The sequence below is a fragment of the Ambystoma mexicanum genome, chromosome 7q, assembly GCF_040938575.1.
Source record: "Ambystoma mexicanum isolate Mex_15411 chromosome 7q, UKY_AmexF1_1, whole genome shotgun sequence".
Taxonomy (NCBI): domain Eukaryota; kingdom Metazoa; phylum Chordata; class Amphibia; order Caudata; family Ambystomatidae; genus Ambystoma; species Ambystoma mexicanum.
The window spans coordinates 563,572,851-563,595,453 of record NC_090941.1 but is presented as its reverse complement, the minus strand read 5'-3'; the positions used below and the strand labels follow the sequence as shown (position 1 = coordinate 563,595,453).

Genomic DNA, 22,603 nt, shown 5'->3' with positions numbered 1-22,603 from the left:
TTGAACACAACCAGTCTCCTCTCTCCACCGTCCCAGCCAACTGACATTGAATGCTGGGCAGGAAAAACTCTGCAGAGTGTGCCACAGTGAGGGATTCTGTGATGTCACAAGGAAACACACAAGGAAAGGGGAAGGCGAGATGACTAATACATATCTCGTAGGAGCGTGCTACGTAAAATGTGTTTTATGTCTTTGCATAATTTCTCTAAAGGTCATTTTATCATTGCCCTTTCATTCCATGTGACAATATATTGAAAGTAAAAGTCAAGTAAAGGAGGCACACCCTTAGACCTGGATTCTCACACTCAAAACCCACCTATCACAACCCCTCTCCATCAGTAACGTCCACACTTAGTTTGATTTTTAGTACATGTCTCTTGTCCTCTAATCAATACAGCACTCTTCCACACACCCTCTGGTCATACTTGCACATCCCTCCCTGTTTCCCCATTTTGCCTCTCTCTACCTCCGTCATGAAATTTGAGTCCACTCCAACTCCCTTGTGGCTCTTTGTCATTCCATCCACCAACTCCCGAACCTTTACACTGGGTATTTTAGCTCCACCTTTTCCCTCATCTCATCCATCTTTTCATTTGGTCTCTGGACCATTGTAACATGACCACTTTTCATATGTGTGCCACCAACCTTTGCCATGTGTTAATGGTCTGGGATGAAGAAGCGTGGATACAGAGTGTTGGTAGGCTAGAGTGCACTATCCTTCCCCAAACCCCTTGCTTCCTGTCATTATAAACTACAGTACACAATCGGAGAGTGGACAGTGATTACATGTGGTGCACTGTGTAACTCCTTTTTGTAAAGTATCATCGCCTGGAACATATCTAAAGATATTTCCGATTCAGGACCCATTTCTTTCCTTCCAACCCCAATTTAGGGAAATCGTGCAGGAGTAAGCAAGTCGTTTTAAACATTTATTTATGGAACATACAATAGAGACAATATATTACATACACAGAAAAGATAGACTATGGAGAAAGTGGTGTTGCTTGCGAAGGTCGGAGCCCTCTAATGGAGATGACAGCACTGTGGCCTGAACGATGCCGTGACTGCTCCTGTAAGGCTGATAAGAGCAGAACACACAAAAGAAGAATGACTGTCATCCAGGAGGGACGCAGTAGTCTCCTATCAAGACACACAGGTCACCTAGCATCGTTCCTGTTCAAGATAGGAAAGGGGAACACTGGTACTACAGAGCCTGTCCAAATGGTTGAGTACAAATTCAGAATTTCTGGTTCACATACTGAGAAATAAATAGGCTTTCAATCAAAGCAACAGTGATAAAAAAGGCAATATACTCTTCATCTGAGCATACATTTAAAGGTCTCACAGTGATGGCTCTGCAGCCACTGTACAGTATGGAAGCCATGACATACAGTTCACATGATGGAATAGTAGTTACACTGATGAGCTTTACTAGAGAAGAACACATTCTAGGGCATGTTTTGATAAGTGGAACGTAACAACAATGGAGAAACCCGATGCAAACAGCACTGAAAGTTGACAGACCAAACATAGAAATGGAAGATGCTTGGCCATCAGCCAATAATTTATTAAAATTACTGCATACAATCACCACATTACAAGCCTTTTTCCTTGAGCTGGTTTGAAACAGGGTGGCATTAAATGCAAATTCCTATGAATTGATTCCGTACCATTAAAACCAAGCCTATAAGAAGCATGAAATTATACACAGTAAGAACAGGGTATGTAACTATCAAAGTTTTACACACATGACCATCTCTAAGTCACACCGATGATACAAACAGCTCAATGGCCACAGACACAGAGGTTTTGTGCTTTGTATCGACTGGTCTGTGAAATTAACTTCTCAATCCCACAGCAGATTCTCCTATTGTTCTTTGGTTTACTTCTCAGAATGAAGTCTGTAAACTAGTTTTCGAGGCACAGGTGTGGGGATTCATGCCCCCAATGTTGAATGAAATAATGGGTGCTTTGCTGATCCTCCCTTTGAAGCGGTGGATGCAATAAGGTCTCAGACAGACTTTTGGTAGTTCAGGTTCACCATTCATGTGGCAATTCCATGCCTGAGGTTGAACTTCTTGGAGGGTGTGTCTTTCATATCTAACAAGTTTAACCGCCCCCCAGCTGTAGAATGACCACGCAACCACACAACATCTTGCATGTTGGTGACTGTCACCAACAAAAAATAAAAACAACACACGTGTGTATTCTACTTTCCTGGTCTTTTCTCTTCCCTGGGGGAGGTTGCACGTGCTGTTTCCCAGTGGGGCCTCCACATCTATTCTAGTCCAAAATCTTAAACTAAGGATCCTGAAACCACAGCAACTCTTTATGGGACTGTCACTGGGCCTACGTTACATATATTGGTAGAGAAAGTAAGTTTGAAACTGAATGACGAGGGGAGATTTCCGTATTTGGGGGGGGCAGGGTGCTTTTAAAACGTTTGTAAATATTGGCGTGGCTCTTCAAATAGACCCAGTATGGGAATCTCATTAGTGTTATTGGGTGGCTTCAAACTTTCAGCAATACCAGCCCCTTTGGGTGGAACAGAAGGATTTCAGCCCAGCTTTGAAGATGATCCTATGTGTATCCCTTGGTATATAAAATCCTTCATAAAAGAGATCTACATTGCTTAAACTGAACAATGCATGACGGTAGCTTCGGTACCAAATATTAGATGCAACCCAATTACATATCAATTAAAACCAACATACAATGTGCCTAGTGTGACAGGTTCTGGTCCTGAAATATGGCCCTCATTTTAGACAATTTGGTAATAGATGCCAGACTTCAAGTGGTTCAATTTTTAAGTTGTCAAAATGAAGGCAATATAAAATCTTTACAATCAATTTAGAGGTCACTTGTAAACGGTCTGTAACATTAGGGTTCCCTAAAAATCCATAAAAGTCAGCAATCCTATTTTTCGATTAGTGTATATGACATGCCATTTAAAACAGCGGCAGGGGGGAGCATTTACCCTTGGCATATGGTCCAATTGGTAATGAAGAGAGTGCGGTGCAGGCCTTGCTCATGCACTGGACCAAAAATACTGGTCTGACTCCTTTATTTACAGTTTTGTAAGACCTCTTCCCGATAGGAATTTGATAATTAACTGTGTGCTTCTATATAGTGATTCAGCTGCTTTGCTTGCTGGGAGATCACACGGAGCGTGGCCAATACATGTTTTGGATGAGTGTCCAAGTCACCAATCAGTGCCTCTAGAACAAAAGGGATAATTTCTTGCACTCACACAAATAGTACACTTTTCCTTTAAATATACCTGCTTGCAAGTTGATACTTATCTATTAGGCATACACGGACTAGTTTATACAGTGAGAAATTACTATGTAAATACACGTTCATTGAGATGCTCTTACATGACAGCTTCTGTATGAACAAATACTGGTTGTTATTGTATGTAACCGTAAATAATGATTAGCTTAAGAGTTTTGTAAAACAGATTGGCTTTCAGAGAACCTAGTCATTGTTTGAATAATGTGCTTATTATGACATTAGTGCTATCTCATTCACTGTGAAATTCTACGCTTCCTTAGACCAAACACTAGCATTGCCTATATATAGTGTGTTTGGTTATTTGAGTTTTCTTGCTGTTAAGATAACCCTTTGGTTGCGGGTACTGGTACCTGTTGTGTTCTCTCCAGTTACATTGGGAAAAAATGTCAAAGAAACACATGGCTCAGAATCCACGGAAAGAACTAGCATGACACATGTTACACTTACCAGTTCTTGTGGGGATGCCAAAAGTACAGTTTGGAGAAGCAAGATGCTCCATGCACTGAAGAAACAAATTAGCCTTGAACCATGATGGCTCCAGTAATTAGTTCCACTAGATATTAAGAATACAGAAAACCTTTACTAGGACTGCTTCCAGCGAGCTGTGCGCAATGCAACCACGTAAGTGACATGGAAATAGGATGCTGGAGTAATAGAAGGAGCTTAGATGTCTCAAATGGAAAGGCAGTCTCAATGGTGGCATTGGAAAAAATGTGAAATCATCTGACAACTCCTTGGTGTGATTCAGTCACTTGACAATAGTTTCAAAGTCTCCGGCTCGCATTACGAACCAATTAAAAAAAGCAAAGTTTGATGCATATTTTAAAAAGTGGTACCGCCCTGATCATTTTGAAAAATGTATGTTTTCAGATTTCAAAAAGTTGGATCAACAGTGGCAGTTAAGGTGAGATATAAAGTGGTTAACGGGACATCAAATTAAGCATTGACAGTGCCTTGTGCTTTCATAGTAACCCTACCAATTATGCAAATCTTTACAGTGATTCTGTAACAACGATAGATGTCTCTTGTAGATGAAAACATGGTTGAGGCCATCAAATCCTACATGGGGAAGCACTGCATACAATTTGAAAAATCTGGAGAGGCACTGCGCGCAGGGTCAGTCATGCTTTGCTCAAGGGAGCGTGGTCAGGGACAGTTCCCCCAGTGCAGGCTGGGCCTGTGTTCCAGATGAGAAACCCAATAACAGATGAATAAGAATCAAAGCAGCTTGCGGCATCCAGTAACCACATATTTATTTGTCAATCATTTCATGCTACAAGCGCTTTATGAAGACGTTTTATCAAGTGCATAGAGCATGAAAAGAGAAGCGTACACCTTTAACTGGATGCTGCACGCAACTTAAATTCTTATTTTCAATTGAAAAATGTTCAACCGAGTATGCTGCGCATAGCAAGTAAAGCATCCGGAACATGTACCCTTCCAGGAAGTAGTAACAGATGAGATCTGCATTTCCTGTACTCAAACCAAGAGCAACCCACCTGCTGCATCAATCGTTAATACTGTGTTTAGGACTCTTGTACATAGACTTTGTAGAAAGGTGAATGGCAAGTAAGATTTACAAGACACAATCAGTCGAGAGAAACAGTGCCTGAAGGATCACTGTCAGGGCTGAACACATTAACGGGAGTGCTGTCAATTTATTAGGCGCTTCATATAAGAAGCTAGAAGAAACGAGTCCTCTTCATTAATTTAGATGAGCTCACCAATGGCACCAGCATGGGGTTACCTTCAGAGGGAGGCAGGACTCCCTTTGAAGAAAGCCTATGCCAAAGATGAGACAGGAGACATGGAACCAATGGGTGGGCATATGTCGCACTACAAGTAGTTGGCAGAGGGAAGTCTAGATTTTATGTTTCAAAATTCAATAGAACAATGTGGTTATGATGCGTCATGGAGGACTTCTGCACGGTGACAGTTACGTGCAGGTAAACACAGTGTTTGTGTTAGTGCAGCCCACTGTGCACACACACACACCTCATCATGTGGGGCACAACTCTAATCTTCTGATTATCTACAGTGTAAGGAAATGGCTATTTCCAAAGGCTATGTTACTGTAAAGGGAAACTCTAATTTTAAGCCACCTTTGCATTGTAAAATAAGCGTCCTGCATTCAGTTTTGTCGTGCAGCACAGCCGTTATCTACCATCGATTCCATTTACATTGGAAATAATGGAAAGCTATGCAAATTCTTGTTTATTATGAAGCATGCCACTAGCTGCTCCATCAACCTTGAGAAGTATTTTATGTGACAGAGATAAAACCAAGGTAAGGAGGACAATGGAGGCGTATAAAGTTGTCATGTGATGGCACCTGGGAATCCCTCAAGTGAGTAAATAATTGGATGAGTATCTGCACAAAAGATGGATATAGAAATATCCCAACTTTCAGAAGGTGGCAGCAAGGCAATGCAAGGACGGCATTGGGAATGGAAGTTAACCGTTAGAAATTATGCAGATCAATAATCCACAACCTTGAATCAAACTGGAAGGAACTTGTGGTTCATTTACGAAACTATTCTATGAATGACAAAAGCTGCCTGCAAACCATTATAACCTCTACTCTTCACCCAGAGTGGCAGGTGTGAACACCATAAACTATTGGACGAAAGACCATATGGTGATAGCGGACAATGTTGCAGAACTGGGATGGAACGTTTGATCCTTACTAGTTTATAGTTTGATGCACAACAACTTATATTCTCTTCATTGAAGATAACACAGACACTTAATTCTCAAAATGTACACTTTCAACATGAAGTCTCCTGTTAAAAGCTCTGATGTTCTCGTGCACGCTGAAAGGTCAGGCAGCACGGCCAAAGGGAAGGGTTCAAACAAAATGGACCTAACACAAGAAGGAAAACAGAAAATTTAAATATCACACTAATTGCACTACCCCACAGACCTTTTGACATATATCAAACAATTACTTATGACCAAGTTGTACAAACTAGGAATTAAAAAAGACCTTCTTTTACAGTATTTTCTGCTAACAAGTTTAAACATTTTTTAGTGTGCAAATGTTCATTTTTGTCCGATGCAGGGCTTTCTGTGGGCTTGAAATTCTCGGGTTTTCCACTGTATTGTGCGGTAGTTAGGAATCAATACTTTGCTATGCGTTTGTGGGTTAAAAGAACGCAGCCTCTTCGTTGACCACTGCTCATCTGTCCTTCTGAGGCCTTATCAAGTTACTACTGGTGTCATATCCCACAACTGTTTAAGACAAAAGAATTAGATTAGAAGCAGTAAATATAAACCACAGTACATCATTTGAGAATCGTATCAATAACTCCCACCCTCATTCCTGCTACTGCTCAATTTTAAAACAAAATTTCTTACTAGAATCATAAAGAGGTTTTCTAGAATACATTTTACACAACATCTAGAATCCTTTAGATTATTTACAGGTGGGGAGGGGCTCCAGAGCCAGCTATAATTGGTGTCCAAACGCAAATGCCAACTGCCAATGTAAAATACCTTGCGATTTTACTGGCCTTGCTGGCAACATTTTTAACTGTTGATCATTTGATAACTTATTCTCACCTTCAGATTATCAAACAGTGTATAAACTATCCTCACATCTCATCGAAAGGTTTATGGATCAGAGACAACTCACCGTAGTGGCAGTTTGTGGCATTTTTTTGCAGCATGTTTTATGGGATGCCAGCACCCCCAACTACCCTAAAAACCAATTTAAAATATACCATTTCACAGCATGGCCCCTTAAAATGCTGCCTAAAAATTCAGTGAAACGGCCGTTCACCACATGCAGGGAAACAGCCCTGCATGTGGTGGAGAGTTGAGCACGTACCACCTTCTTCAAAAAACATACTCCCAAATGAGCAGACATTCACTTTATCTAAAGAGTTACCCATGCGTGAGGTTCCTGAAGGTTTCCCCTCTTCCCGGGTTCTAGTCATTGTGCATGTCAAAATGCTCCACAACTTACTGGTTGCAGAGACACTGGTTCCCACACTTATATAGACAACGAATGTGTTCTTCAAAATCACACAGCACACCTTTCCAGATGCATTCACTATCAACAGCCACTTTCTTGTCATTAAAACATGAATGGTCACCAATTGGCTTAGTGTCCATAGCAAGAAATAAAGAGGGCTACTTTTATTAAGCACCTACTGAAAGATACCTAAAGACATCCCATTGCTTAATAAATAGATTATTTCCTCCAAAACATAAAAAATCCGTTATGACCAATCCTTCCCTCAAAGAAGCACAGATTAACAAGATCGTCTAAAATAGTAATTATTATCTCCTCACTGTGCCATAATATCTAGCAAATTTGATAACTAATATTCTTAATCATTTCGTCCTAAATAATATTAAGTGCAAGGCTATTATGCAAGTCTATGCAAAAAGGACGAGCATCGTCCTTGGCACTTAAGGGGTTAATATCCAGAAAATGCAATGTCTTGCAGCCAGAGAGGAGTATTTGGGGATAGTACATGCTTGCACACATTTCCTAGCCTACAACAATTCAACAGGTTACATATAAAGTCTGGGGTTACTTGAAATAATAGGTTCAATTTAATACACAAGTCCCTACTCTCCCGTAGTCCATATGTGTTTGAACAACCCAAAGCCTTACAACCTGGAACAGTTTAGCATCTTGCTTTCCACCACCATCTCTTCAAATATCTGACCTTGGTAAAGCCCTGCCATTTCATTCATCCTCCTTGCTCTCCATCACTTATGTACCCTTCTACATGCCCACGCTATCTCCAGGCATTCATACAACTGCATGCACACAGTAATTAGGGTGAGCGTATTTTAGAAGCAGCGTCACGAACGAGAAACTTTAAAAGTTCACAGCCGGGCTAGTAAAACATGGAACGACTTACAGAAGAGGTGGTGGGAACAACGACCAGTCAAACAGCATACAGAGAAAACAATGTTGTGACAGAAATAATCCAAGACTAATCAGAGTTTAGGAAATGGGCAACTGCATTGCACCCAGCATTCTACTGTGAGAATGGTGCATCTATGTTTCTAATACCTAATTTGCGACAACGATCTGTGGGTGATTATGAAATGCAACTTGTTATGGGCTACACTGTTGCAGACCCCATTACTATGTTCACCCATTCTGGTGCAAGAACATGGAATGCACTAGAGACGCCCTTCTTAGCATCACCCCAGCACATAGAAAATCTTAAATTAGGTACTACATCCTCTGGCCATATACTCCTATGGCCTCAGATTCTCGGACACACTTCAACAATTCGCAGGCCCCTCGTCTCCCCCCTCAGCTGATATCCATTTCAGCCCTACACAACTAATAGCCTAGCTCCCCCCCTTATCCTCCATATCCCTTGAAAGCCATGCCTCAGCCTTTGAAGGGTTATCCCTACCAACACAAAGTTCCACACTGAGTAGTCCCACACAGAAGGGGCCTTAACTTTAAAACCCTGACGTATGCGAACAGCCGTGCAGCCGTGCAGCCAATTGTTTCCTTTGCTGACCACCCCATAAACCTGCAGACCAGCATCGACAACGTGGAACCATGTTACCATGACCAGATTGCACCTCAAAGGCCCAAACTGTGCATGCATATTGGTTAAATGCAACAAAATCCAAAAGATGGGACTGGCATGGCACCCATTAACAATGCTTATGCTGCAACAGGGCAACCTCCCCTCCCTCCCCCCCCCAAGAGATTTCTAGCGGCCAAAGGCACTATTACAATATGTCTTTTGAATCCTTCGTTACCAGCGACACATTTTCTATGCCCCAACTACACAATGCGTGCAGCGTGCACCTCGACTCATCTATGCACCTAAAACGACCTACACAACTAATGCACCCAAATAATAATGGTAGCATAAATATCGGACTAGTAATGCGTTAACAGTAACACATACTTGATAAGTGCACATTACACATATTACTAGCGGAAATTCTCCGTTATGCATCCACTAAAACTCCTGTTTATGCTTACCACAAAATGTGCCCAACATTCGGAAGTCTGAAACAAATATGGCTAGTGACCATGCATATTTCAAATGTCTGACTTTTGGAATGCATTAGAGCAGTCACCACTATTTGATGTCTTCATAGTGTTGTCTGTTTGGCCAACCACCCGCAACATGTGAAAAAACAGAACTGCCCTTTCTCATTGTGTTCGGTCTTTCCACCCAGCTCCACCACACACCAAGTTATTTTATTTACCAGTACACGTTTTGGAGCCAACCACTCAACACTGCAACTTTCTAGTAGCATATATTTTTCTTTTCTCTCAACTCTTCCCATCACCACTTTACCCCTATATTTGAAGTTATCACACTGAGACGCTATAATCCAAAATTAATAGCCAATAATCATTTCCAAGCCTTGGGAAAGAGCTAAGAATATTGCACATTTTGTGTCTGCGACATGGCATCAAAAGTATACCTTGTCTTGCACATTCACAAATGTGTGTAATTCCGTGTTTCAGACTGTAAAACTATACGAGTCTCAAAAATTGTACTTGTAACGGAAACATGGGACAAAGCTATTCGAAGGCAATGATTTTCATTAAAGGCAGAAAAATAGTCACTGCTCCCAATTAGTCAAATGCCATAAATGGCAAGTGAAAGGACACTAGCCATTCATAAACCCACATAGGCTTCAGACGAGGATATCCAGGAGACCTCACAAATTCTTTAAAATCTGACTAGGCCTGCAGCGTTTACCTACTCGACCGAAAAAAAAAGCACTTTCGCCATGGCGACGGGTGACAAAACCTTTACCAGCAATTTCTGTACAATGGTGCATGCCACCATAAGTCCACTTCATACTAGTTGTACTCCTACCACCCCCAGGTGTCAAGCACAGTGAAACCTGTATTTGACATTTACTGCAAACAAACTGTTTGCAGTAAATGTTGAATAAAAGTTTCTAACATCACAGCATTTCGTTGTACTCGCCAGCAAAGTCGAGTACCATTGGCATGGCACTCGACGTTCATAAAAACTACGCTATGCTAGTGATCGAGCACATTTTATGAGGCCTGACTAGTCGCACCTAAATTCAAAGACCTAGATAAATGGCTTGAACACCTGTTTCAGGACAGAATAAATAACAATTTGATGCTGCTGAGAGGACAAATAATGTACAACTACACAATTACCATTTCATACTAATTCGAGAGCTTGTGATCGACACTGGTCAGCTTCTCTTGTGGCCTCTCTAGTTTCACATCAACTTCATCGTAGGAGACAAACTTCACCCTATAACCAAACTGCCCTGAATACAACGAAAACCCGTCCTGCAAAGGAATTGGAATTAATTTTTTCTGCAACTTTTCAGCACTGAAGATCTCTGCCCCTGAATGCCTGAACCACTGGAAGCACGTGAAAACTGGTAGACCTGGAGGTCCGAACTACGGGCAGAGACATCTTTATGGGAGGGCAAAAGGGGCACTTGCCCCATGCCCCCACCTTGGAGGGGGGCCCCACAAGGCTGCATGACCTTTTAAAGTCAGTACCCATTGTTCAACAAACATAAATGGCACACGTTAGGATATGGGATGGCAAGCTACCGAGGCTAAACCTATTGTCTGTCTGTTGTTGACAAGAACATTCTGCTCCGATTAATTCATCCTCTAATGATTTCTGTGTTCACTGTAAGATACATCGTTTGTGCGTTCACTATAGCACACCTCCTGTAGCATTCTCACCTTTCTGTGGGGACCCTATTCATCATGTGCAACAGCCAACGTTGAAATGCATATTGATACAATTGAGACTTGCAATGGTTCAGAAGATAGCCAGTGTGTTAAGCACTCATTGCAGAGATCCGTGTTCATATGCAAGATTACAAAACCAGATTCCAGCAAGTCCGACTCAGCCTGTCCTATTTCTGAAGTTGATAAACCTGCATGTATATGTACTTTGTTTTGTAGCACACGAGGCGCTATTATTAGCAATGTACCTGCACTAGATGGCGGTTGCTATGAAAACAAAAAGCATCAGTATGGTGAAGGTCTAGAAATCAGAAATCGGTTTCTTCAGACGGGTGGTTGTAAAACCAGGGCAGCCACTCCTAATGATGAGCTTAAAGTGTTAGTCTGGAGAGGTGATTAGGTAACCTTATTCAAGACTGAAACCAAGGCGTTCATTCTCTTGTCCTGGCTTTGGTAGTAGATGATACAGTCATCCTGGACAAATCCATCTTATATCAGTGACAGTACCAAGTTGTCTTCTGTGAAAAAAGATTTGCCTTCTCACATACTGGTGGCATTGTTTAGCACATTACCTGATCTTACCTTTTATATAGGCCATTTGAGTGGGAGGGGTTCTACACAGCGGAAAGCTGACCAGATATTGCAGGCCTCTGGCAAGCATATTTTAAGGTCTGCTCATTTGACACAAAAAACTATTTGCTTTGGGGGGCGCTCGAGAACCCGAGCAAGATGGCAGCCGGGTGAACGAGCTCTCCATGGCGCCAGCAATATATTTTCAAGTTGTCCCGCACAGCAGTCACGAATGTAGAAATGAATGATCCCAAAGCTACAGGGCAATAGGCTGTACGGATAGTGAACAATTGAAAGCAGCAGCTCACCGTATGCCGGAAATCGCCTATCCATCGACGGTGTGGCCGCCACTCTGAGCGCGAAATGTCGGGAGGCTTCCAGCGCACAGCCACGAGTGCCTACAACATATATGAAGGCGGCCAACACGCAGAGGGTCCGAGAAAGGCCCTGCTCACATATGGACTGAGGTGGAAAGATGATCCTGTCTCCAATAAGCCTATGATTCCCCCCGCAATGCCAGGGCGCTGGGAAGAACTTGTGGTGTGGCCGGCCTGCAGTGATCACAGACCATGCTGAGCACCCAGAGGCATACCAGCGGCCTCATTGCCCGGCGGGTGCTGGGAGCTAGCAGGACCTGACTCTGGACACAGAGGCTGGAGGGTGCCGGCGTCGCGTGGTGGTGAGCAAGGTAAGGAGCAGGTGAGCTGGCCAGCAGAGGGCACACAACCCCATTGCTCCCGCCATGCGAGCTCTGCCCCGGCTGAAACAGCAGTACAGATCCAGCAGCCCCAGGATGAGGGGCACTGTTCGTGAGCTTGTTGTGCCCTCACTGTATCTGCGCAACCATTGAACCAAAAGGCCTCGAGAGACCGGCATGCCTCCACTACACTGAGGGCCTGGGGGGGCGGGAGGAGCCACCATACACAGCACCACCAGTTCGGCACAGAGGACGCTCTGCCCTGTAATCTTTCCAGCGCTCCCCTGGGGCATATTATATATCACTGCAATGCATGACTGCCATACTGTCGGCGGAATCTGACACCCGCAGTGCCCACTTGGGGTGCACTTGTTTATGCTGCTGGTCCCCTGAAAATGTCAGAAAGAAGGCACCACGCCATAGCACAAGCACGTCTGTCCCGCAGGGATCCATGTTTGTCGACAGCACAACTCTAATTCAGAGCACCATGCTGCAGCACTGACACTATATTGGACAGAGTGAGTGGTGCCCGCTGCACGTCTCATGAGACACTACCAACAGCCAATTGAAGCCACATCAGGATTAGGTGAAAGCCTCATGTCAAAGCGGCCTACGCACCTGATATCACCAGGGTTTTCATGTTCAACGCAGCGGCCAAACAAAGCTGAAGGGATGGAATGGGTGGGACTGCCTAGACACACTGAAGCAAACCCTTGAGAAATCATCAGCTCGGAGGGGGGCAGCCACAGTGCTTAGACGCGCTGGGAGATGTACATAGAAGCTACAAGTTGGTGTGCGCATCGAGCGCAGTGACCTGCACTGACCAGTCCTTATTCCCACTTGCCCAACTGCCCTCGAACCTGGGCTCTAACTTACCTCCAGCACAGAGGGCATGGGGCATGCAACATGCATCAGAGATCCCCGACTCCGATAGCAGGGAAGATAAATGCCCCAACAATCCTGCGCTCCACATGATCTGCCAGACATCCTCGGAAAATGGATATCCAAACGCAACTGCAGGTGATTCTGGGAGACATGAAGGTCATTGACCAGAGAATGCAGGAGACCAATGCCACTGTCCAGGATATCAGAAGGGAAATTCAGGATGTCAACACACAAATTAAGGCACAAGATGACAGAATTGTGGACAAAGAGCAAAGTATTAGCACGCTCGAGGACAACTACGCCACAGCCAGGACAAATTGCACTTTGACAACCCACGCTCTTACATTATTGAGAGACTTCATAGGGCCCTCAATTCCCAGGCCCGTGCCATGCGATCGCCCACAACCCATCACAATTCAGCTGTTGCATTTCCAACATAAGCTGACCATATTCAAAGCACACCGGGAAGCTGGCACTGTGATGGGAGAATCATACAATACACCTTTTCAATGATTACTCCAGCAAGGTGACAAAATGCAGGAGGGCCTTTAACCCCCCTCATTGAGGCGCTAAAGGGGTCTGAGCATAAGCACTATTTGAAATTACCTGCAGTGTGGGCTATCCAGCTGAATCGACAATGGTTTGCATTCAAGGATCCAGAGGAAGCATGGTGCTTCCTAAAACTTCTCAACGTGGTCACCACAGATTATACCCCTGTGCCGGAGTGGCCTGAACAGCCAGAGGGGGCGCATCCACAGTCCTGCATGCAACGGCAGACGAGATCTCGTGAGGGATGGAAGAATGCAAGAAGTAAGGCACGAGGACTGGGATGTCTTCAAAACGGATCTGCAAAGTGAGGCCACTGCATTGACAGATAACAATATGGACTCCCCCTACAGAAGAAATGGCGTGCCTGAATACGAACAAGATGCTCCCAAAAATCGCCTGAACATCATGGCGGGATCGGCGCATGCGATGGACGCACCTTCCCCACGTGGCTGCTAGAGGCCGATACGAACTGCATTGAACAGCTTACATGATTATCCTAACTGTAAAAGCTGGTACGCTGGAACGGGTCACCATATTGGGCTCGTCAACCAGGGGATATCTACGGCCCCCACATACTTACATCTGTGCTCCTGTCCAGCTTAGATAAAATGGGTAACATTCCCTACCAGGAGTGCCGATATGCAGGGATTTGGGCAGTGGCTATGGGGCCGCACTTGCATACTACCGCGTATTGGCTCTATTCATCTCTAATAGTTGTACCGGAATCAAGATGCTGGGTTCCAATGTTTTACTATTTAGTTGGTTAGGGGATACCAGGAAGCGAACATTTGATTGGACCTATCCTAGGCCCCTAACAAATGGGTCCACACAAGCCCTTGAGGGAAGACCAGGAACACCAAAATGGCCAACCCCTCCCAGGGGCCTCAGACATGCCCAAACAATCATTATCATGAGAGGGTTGTAATCAAATGCATCACCCTCAACGTGCAGGGGGCTAGGGCTTGCGATTAAGCAGAGCCGCTTGCTCAATTTATTACAAGACTTGAATGGGGTGGTTATATTCCTCCAGGAAACCCACCTAGATTCCACTGAATCGGCTACATTTTGCAGGGGTTGGGTGATGGTGGCGGTTCATTCTCCTCTCGCACAGGAAGAGGGGTGTATCAATCTTGGTTCATCAGCAGGTCCCCATCAAGATACTTGCCACAGAGGCAGACAACGAGGGAAGGTTTGTTATCCTGCAGTGTTTTCTATATAGCCAGATTTTCACCCTCAAACATATATGGCCCCACGACGGACACACCATGGCTTTTTACGCAGATGTTTGCTACTGGTGTGCTGCTCATGGGATGCCACAAATTGATAGGGGGTGACCTAAACATAGCGCTACAGCCAGATGTTGACCGACACCTCGATAAAAGGAGCGAACGCTTTGGAAATTGATGGCAGACATACACCTGGTAAATGTGTGGAGACGTCTACATGCACACACAAGGGATTATACATACTACTCCAGCCATCATCACAGCTACTATAGGCTGAATTATTGGCTACTCCCGGACACAATACATATGGTAGAGTACTGCTCGATCCTCCGTATGACTCTCTCAGATCACACCCCATTCTTATACGACTTTACCTCCCAGACACGCCAACTAAGGCTCCCATGTGGAGATTGAACCTAATGGCGCTGCGCCACCCTGACCTGATAGACTCGCTGACACAGGATCTAAGCGCAATCTGGCAGTATAACTTGGTGGGAGAATTCAACACATTCTGGTGCTGGGACTCCTTTAAGGGTTTTGTCAGGGGACACTATTTCGGGTAGCACGCACAAAAAGAAATTATGGGCGGACAGGGAATCTCCACTAACATCGGAACTGACCGTAGCCGAACGTGCACACAAGGCGAACAAGGACACTCAGATCTATGCCAAAATAGTCAAGACTTCTCCATGTGGGCGCTAGATCTGTACGTGGTGGGGGACAGATCTCTCTGTATGCTCGCTCTGGCCCTCAAAGTGAAACAGCAGGCCAACTTTTTGCCTCTATCAAGGGGGCTGATGGCCGGCTGCTCATGGGGGCATCAGGCTATCAACTACAGGTTTGTAGAGTTCTACCGAGACCTCTATGTTGCTCTGCCGCACAGAGACATAGAACAAATTAAAGAAATTCTTAGCATCGTCTCCCTTCCTATGCTCACACCTGCCAAACTTGACCTTCTGAATGCTCCACTAGACAACGAGGTCGTCGTAAAAGCCATTCGGGGGCTAGCATTGGGTTAAGCTGCTGTGCTGGACATTCTTCCCATGATGTGTATAAGTTAATGTTGGAAGACCTTGCCCTGCGGATGGGTCAGATGCTTCGCGAGGCCATAGCTTCACACCAACTACTCACATCTCTCATACCGGCAAACAGTCATTTTCCATGAGAAGGGGCGAAACCCCACACTCTGCCACTCCTATCGCCCCATATCCCTTATACATTCAGATGCAAAGGTCTTAGTGTAGAGGAGGGCCCAAATGCCTCTACAGGAAGTCTCGGCCCGCTGCTATGTGTGCTGGAAACCTGAGGTTGTTCCAAGTTTGATACCAGTAACTGTGACTATTCCGAGGAAGGTCTTTGAAACACTGTATCCATTAAGAAGACCATATATGATGTACCCTGGAAGGGATGATGATATAATGGAAGCAGTTCAGAAGGAATATGAGAATAAAGAAAAAGGTTGGTGATGTCACACAAAATAAACGTGATGCACTGACAAAAATGATTGAAGGAGAAGACGTATAGACTATGCAGAAACTGATGACAAAATAAAGAATCAAATAGGTTTTTATATGCTTAATGAAGATTGCACGTGTGAAGAGCACTGCAGAAAACACAAGCCACTTTATTATTGTACAGACGCTGCAACGCAAGTAGACGAAGTATTCTTAAGGCTGGATATACAAAGTATTTAGACTGCAGGCGGTGCCGCCAACATGTATAGAGAGTTCTGGACATTCAATGACATAATTTAGCAAGCAAGTCTCCATGGAAGAAGATGGATTGAAGGCTATGTGTGTCTTAGCAAACAATAGGTTCAAACTCGAAGCAAGACCGAAGAGGTTGCCTGGCTTAATGTCAAGGACTGGAAGCAGCCAAGAACTGGTTATCAGCTGCGAAGAACAGGACATGCAAAGCCGAGGCATCCCTTGTTAAGTTGCAAAGAGAGAACATCATGAGTGCCAAGTTTTTTCATTAAAGACTATTAAATGCTAGAATATAAGCAAATTCACGGTCTGTGATCACTTGAGCTGAGGATGAAAAAAGATGAAGAGCATGGTGCACCAGATTGAAGATAGCGATTGACAATACTCCCTTTTAGTCTCAGAGGTGGCCGAGTTCAAAGACAATGGGAATGGCAGACGGCATGAGTAATGAGAGATATAGGCCTAATTGGGTTGCCAGCTTACGTGCTGCTAGAACATTGAATATTCCAGAAAGATACAAGCATGCCAACCAATTATAGAAGGCCGTATAATGAAGAGCCTTATAGTTGTTGAAGATGACTTGCACTATGACTTGAACGAATGGAGGGAGGGCAAGAGTGCCCACCTAAGTATAGAGATCCAATCACTATCCCATCCCCCATATAGAAAGTATACTTCGATGTTCCCCTTGAGCCAACCACAGTCCCATAAAGGTTTTCTCAATTTGCCACGTAGTATGACGTCACGAATGACAAACATTTAGTATAAAATTGAGATTTTTTTACAAGCCGCGTTGCGATTTTGCTGTGCGACGTCCGTTGTACTCCCTGTTTTAGACAATTGACATTAAAACAGAGTTATTTGCCAACTTCCTGAGTTAGTCTTGTTATTTAGTCTGAGAAGTTTTTCTCGGTCCCATCCATAGTACGACAAGTTACCTTGAGTGAAAGAGTCCCACGAGTTCAGCGAAATGTCTGGCAGGCAGGCTAGAGAGTGCTCCCCAGACTCAAGATGAAACAGGCTTTATTCAACACATGCACTCCTCAGATAACCTTTGCTGCCTGTTGCATATTCTGGAAGGGGAGGCCCAACCAGATGATGTAGTCCTATCACTTGATGGGGGAAAAGGAATTTGACAAAGTGTGCTGGGAGTGGACTACTGTGCAAATTTGGTTTTTCTGGGTGCTTTCTCCAAATGGTGCAGCTTCTCTACAGAGACCCATGCGCCTCTTGGTCACAAACGGTTTGACATCTGACCCTTTCCCTCTACATACAGGGACCCAACAGGGCTGCCCACTCCTGCCTTTACTCTATGCTCTGGCGATTGAGCCACTAGCGGCTAAACTCAGGGGCAATGATCGATGGGCCGGCATAGTGAAGGGACTGGAGAAACACAGAGCGTCGCTATAAGCAGACGATATATTCTGCTTTATGCCAGCCGCTGTGCTAGCTCCTTAATCTGCATCTCGGAAATATTGCTCGACTAGGGACTTGTTGCCTGCTATCGTATTAACTGGGACAAGTCGGAGGTCATGCTGCTATGATCAGATAATCCTTGAAATATGGGAGGTGTGGCCCCATTCAAACTGCAAATGCATGCCATCAAATACCTGGGGCTGTGGATGAGCCTGTCATTACAGATGTTAGCTGACCTGAATTACACGCCAATATTAGATAGAATCCAGCGATACATGACAGCATGGAGCTCTATCTCGCTTTCCCTCACCAGGAGAATTAACGCTATTAAAATGAACTCCATGGCCACGTTTGTTTACCTGGCATTCATGCTACCAATGCCCCCCTACAAAGAGCAATTCGCAGAGTTTGATCAGCAGGTACCAACATTCATATGGAGGAGAAAAAGGGCCAGACTAAACTGGCACATCCTCCAGGGTGCTACACCAGATGGGGGACTAGCACTATCATCCTGGCGGATGTACTACTTGGCAGCGCAAGTAGGGTGGGCGAAGAGGTGGCTCAATGGGGAGGACAGCACCAGCTTGCACATTATCGAACTGCAGGCTTTCCTTCTGCTCACATCACACGAGGTTCTGGGCTATACCCTCCCACTGCACACAATGAAAGCACTTACATGGCACCCCATTATAGGACCCACATTGGTGCAGTGGCACAAGATGCGCAAGACTACCGGCACCAATGTCCATATGGCCCCACGATGGATCCCCCCTTCACGCGCTACTCTCATACGGCAGATCACACACAGCAATAGACTCATTGGGGGGATTTGAGGCTGATGGACCTAATCGATGATGACACTCCCATACCCTTCTCCGAGGCTAGGGCAAGGCTGAGGTGTCAGTCTAGAAAAGCGAATCACCGCTCAAGTGGAGGGCAATGCATGATAATTGGTTGGCCGAAAACCAACCGCCTCATTTAAAGTGTCAAGAATATATGCTCATGAGTCATTAAGTAGCTATTAGCTCAACTACAGTACGGCCATTTTAAGATGACCAGAATCGCCATTTTGTTTTCTCTCTGCTCTCTCTAACGTTGGCACTTTTGCCTCATGTAAAATTGCTTTGCTGTAGATATTATTTCGCTTCAATGGTCCAAGGCTACTAAAAGACATGTTGAAACATTAAACTGGAAAGCCAGACAGAAATGCCCGGTTCCCTTCCTCACATATCCTTGAAGGCAGGGAGCAAGGCATTTTAATCAGTACACGAATGCCAGCAAGTCTCCTAAAAGAATAGCAATGTACGAAACTAACATTTAAAGAGTTGAATTATGTTCTTCTTTACGGCCCCCCTTTCTGAGCACAGTGAGGCCCCAGAGAGCAAGCTGACCTCTAGAGCATGAATCGAAACTAAGAGATAGCGAGACCTGGTATGTGCGAGTCTCCTACGCGCAGCTTGCCCATAAAAACTGAAGCGCTGCGTTCTCGCAAATACAGAATGGTGTCTGTAAATTCGAGATTGCAAACTGTTACTAAATATGGTGGTCCAAGGTGTCATATTCGTCACGATGGTCAATCATCCCCTCCAAATCAAAGGGAATGAATTAGGGGCGGCATCGAATGTGTCATTACTGATTGTAAGATGCTCATTTTGTATATATGTAACTGATATACGTTTTTCTCTCTCTTGCGTCCCCCGAGGTCTGTTAGACACACGTCGCGGGGCGTGGGACCATTTGGCCAACTGGGACTATTTTTGTTGCAATAAACCCTAGATTTTGGGAATACAACCTCGTGTCTGGCGTATCCATTCGTGTGGTGATTGTGCCTTCTTTCCACATCTGAGGGTCCCTCAGGGGCCCCTTCAGAGGAACACAGACTGTTTGCAATTTCGGGCCCTGCACTCTATTATTTCCATACATACCAACAGGGAGACTACAATGGCTGAGCCCTCCTTACATGAGAGGGAGATTATGAGGGCCCACACAATACCACAGACTCAAAACGACCTAGGCCCTCAGCATGCACAATAATTACACAAGAAATATGACCCAGGCGGACATATGGGGTGCGGACCTGGGGGCGGAAATTACGGTGGAGGATGTTTATGACTTTTTCCTCCATAATTACACAAGTGTCGTGCAGCCTGCGACAAAGAGATTACATTCAATATCATACAGAGCCTACCCTGGCCAGACTGCACAATAGGGGTATCGCCATGCGGCTGAATGCGGGTGAGGCTGTGGAAGAATTGGCATTATAGGTCATATGCTCTGGCGTTGTCCGAGGCTATCTGCATTTTGGTCAAGGGTGGCCCAGGTACTCTGGGTGCTGCCAGGGATGGCGTTAGAGACTACATGGCATTGCAAACTGGAACACTGATGCTGTGTTCTTCACTGCCGCAAGGCTGTGCTAAAAGATTGGAAAAAACAGAACCACCCTCGCCCCAACGATGGCAGACACTTTTGAACAAAATATGCGCTGCTGAACAAAACTGCTTCCGCAGCAATGCATGCCCCGACCAGGCTAACAAATTCTGGGACCTGGTGGGATTGTTTATTTAAGGCCAACTCAATGTTGTGGGCATAGACTAAGTTTAACACTGGCCCTATGATATACGCAAGTATCGGATGTACCTTTCCTGGATTGAGAGTTTGTGTTTCGTTATATTTTGGGTGGTTTTGTCTCTCCTTGACCATTTGCTCAGTGTTGTCGCACTGGGGAAAGCAGAGCGGGAGGGGGGCAGTGGGCGTGGGAGCAAGGGTTTGGGAGATCACTGGGTGAGGGGTTGTTCAGGGCTAGTGTTCTGGGATTGCACAGCTTAATGTAATGTTCACTGTTGCTGCCAGACACATCATGGTCAGGCTGGCAGGATTTCTTGCTTACTTTTGTATGTGTTTGCAAAACAATAAAAAGATAAAAAATGGTTTGCTTTTTTATACAATTTCACAAGCCTGTGTTTTTAGCGTATTTAAAACTTTAAAATACAAAAGAGAAGCCCAGATAAAATCTTTTTTTTTTTACACGTGTTTGTTTTAAACCAGCGCACAGATGACGACAAAATCAGTAAACAGCAGACAAAGCATTAATTCCAGTTCAATTAAAGAGCATTCCCAATGCCTTTTCCCCCTACCCACATCTGGATCAGGTTTCATTGTGATCCGGATGAGCATGGGTTGAACACAATCTGATTGAAGGGCCCTTGCGACCAGCCGCGGTTTGTGGATTAGGGCCGGAAAGTTCTGGTCATAGTCCAGGAAAGGCGCCCAAATGTTCGAAAAGCGGTGAAGGAGACCAGATTTCACTGCAGTGATTTTCTCCGCTATCAGAATGTCCCAAAGTTCTAGCCACCAAAGAGCCGTCAGGGGGCCATCAGCGGACTTCCAGGTGTGCGCTACCGTGATCTTTGCGGCCAGCAAGAGTTGTGTTAGGAGGGCATCCATCCTGCCGGTTCTCGGGCAGGTGCCTGGGATTGGGGCTCCCAGGAGGATAGATTCAGGCTCCAGCGGGATCACCGCCTGAGTAATATCTTTTATTGTGGCAATACATTGGGACCAGAACTCCTTCACCACTGGGCATGTCCACCACATGTGGAAGTAGGACCCGGGGAGACCACATCAGCGCCAACATAGGGGATCCAGGGCCCAGTGAAAGTGATGCAGGCGAAGCAGGGGGTAATACCATCGTAGAAGCAACTTGTGAGCGCACTCCCGGTTGGTGATGCAAAAGGAGGTGGAGTGCGTCCTCGACCAGATATCTACCCAGGTCTTGTCCTCTATACGGTGCCCCAGGTCTGCCTCCCACCGTCACATGTAAGGGGCCCTAGCAGTGAGAGAGTCTTCTTGCAATAACTTTTAGAGAGTAAAGCTTTTCCCTTGTGATGGTAGGTTTTTTACGGTGAGTTAAAGGGGACTGAGGTCGCGTAACGCTGCTGATCGTGTTAGCGGATGGGAGCACCAGTGTCGGAGTTGCGAACAGGCGAACCTATCCATTTCGGTCCATTGGAAGGCAGCTTTGCATTGCTCAAAGGAGCGCAGCTGGCCCTCCGCAAAGAGATGACCCAGGGTCTCAAGACCTCCCACCACCCAGTTGCTAAAATTTGCAGGGCAGGATCCCAGTGAAAAGTCTGGTTTATGAAAGACTGGGGAGGAGGGGCCCAGACCCCTTGGGATGTCCTTATGTTTCAGGTCCCAGTCACATGTTTTTAAGATATGTTTAGTGGAAGACAGAGTTCCCGGTCAAGTCCGGCACAAGGGGGCGGGGGTGAATGGGAGGAAACGCAGGGGAAGGGGCAGGCAAGACTGCTCTATGCCTACCCATTTTGGGTGCCCGGAAGAAATGGCCCAAGAGTGAATGTGGGCCAGCTGTGCTGCTACCTGGTACTTCCGGAGGTCAGGTACCCCCAGTCCCGCGAGTCTGGAACTGCCCATCATGGTCCACTGGGGGATTCAGGATTTCCTACCTCTCCAAATGACCCGGAGGATTTTCTTCTGCAGGCGCCGCAGCGGAGGCAGAGGGATTGTGGTGGGAAGGGATGAGCAAGCATAGAGGAACCGTGGGA

General features: G+C 45.3%; 1 protein-coding gene across 2 annotated transcripts in view; it reads right to left on the bottom strand.

Moving 5' to 3' along the window:
* Positions 1–916: 916 nt before the first annotated feature.
* The window catches only part of WDFY2 (WD repeat and FYVE domain containing 2), a 1,061,998-nt gene continuing 1,040,311 nt past the window's right edge, over positions 917–22,603 (bottom strand). For both annotated transcript variants that reach the window (XM_069640687.1, XM_069640686.1), the window contains one exon: positions 917–6,524. In XM_069640687.1, the coding sequence (XP_069496788.1) occupies positions 6,495–6,524 (30 nt within the window). In that variant the 3' untranslated portion in view covers positions 917–6,494. The remainder of the gene's footprint in view (positions 6,525–22,603) is intronic.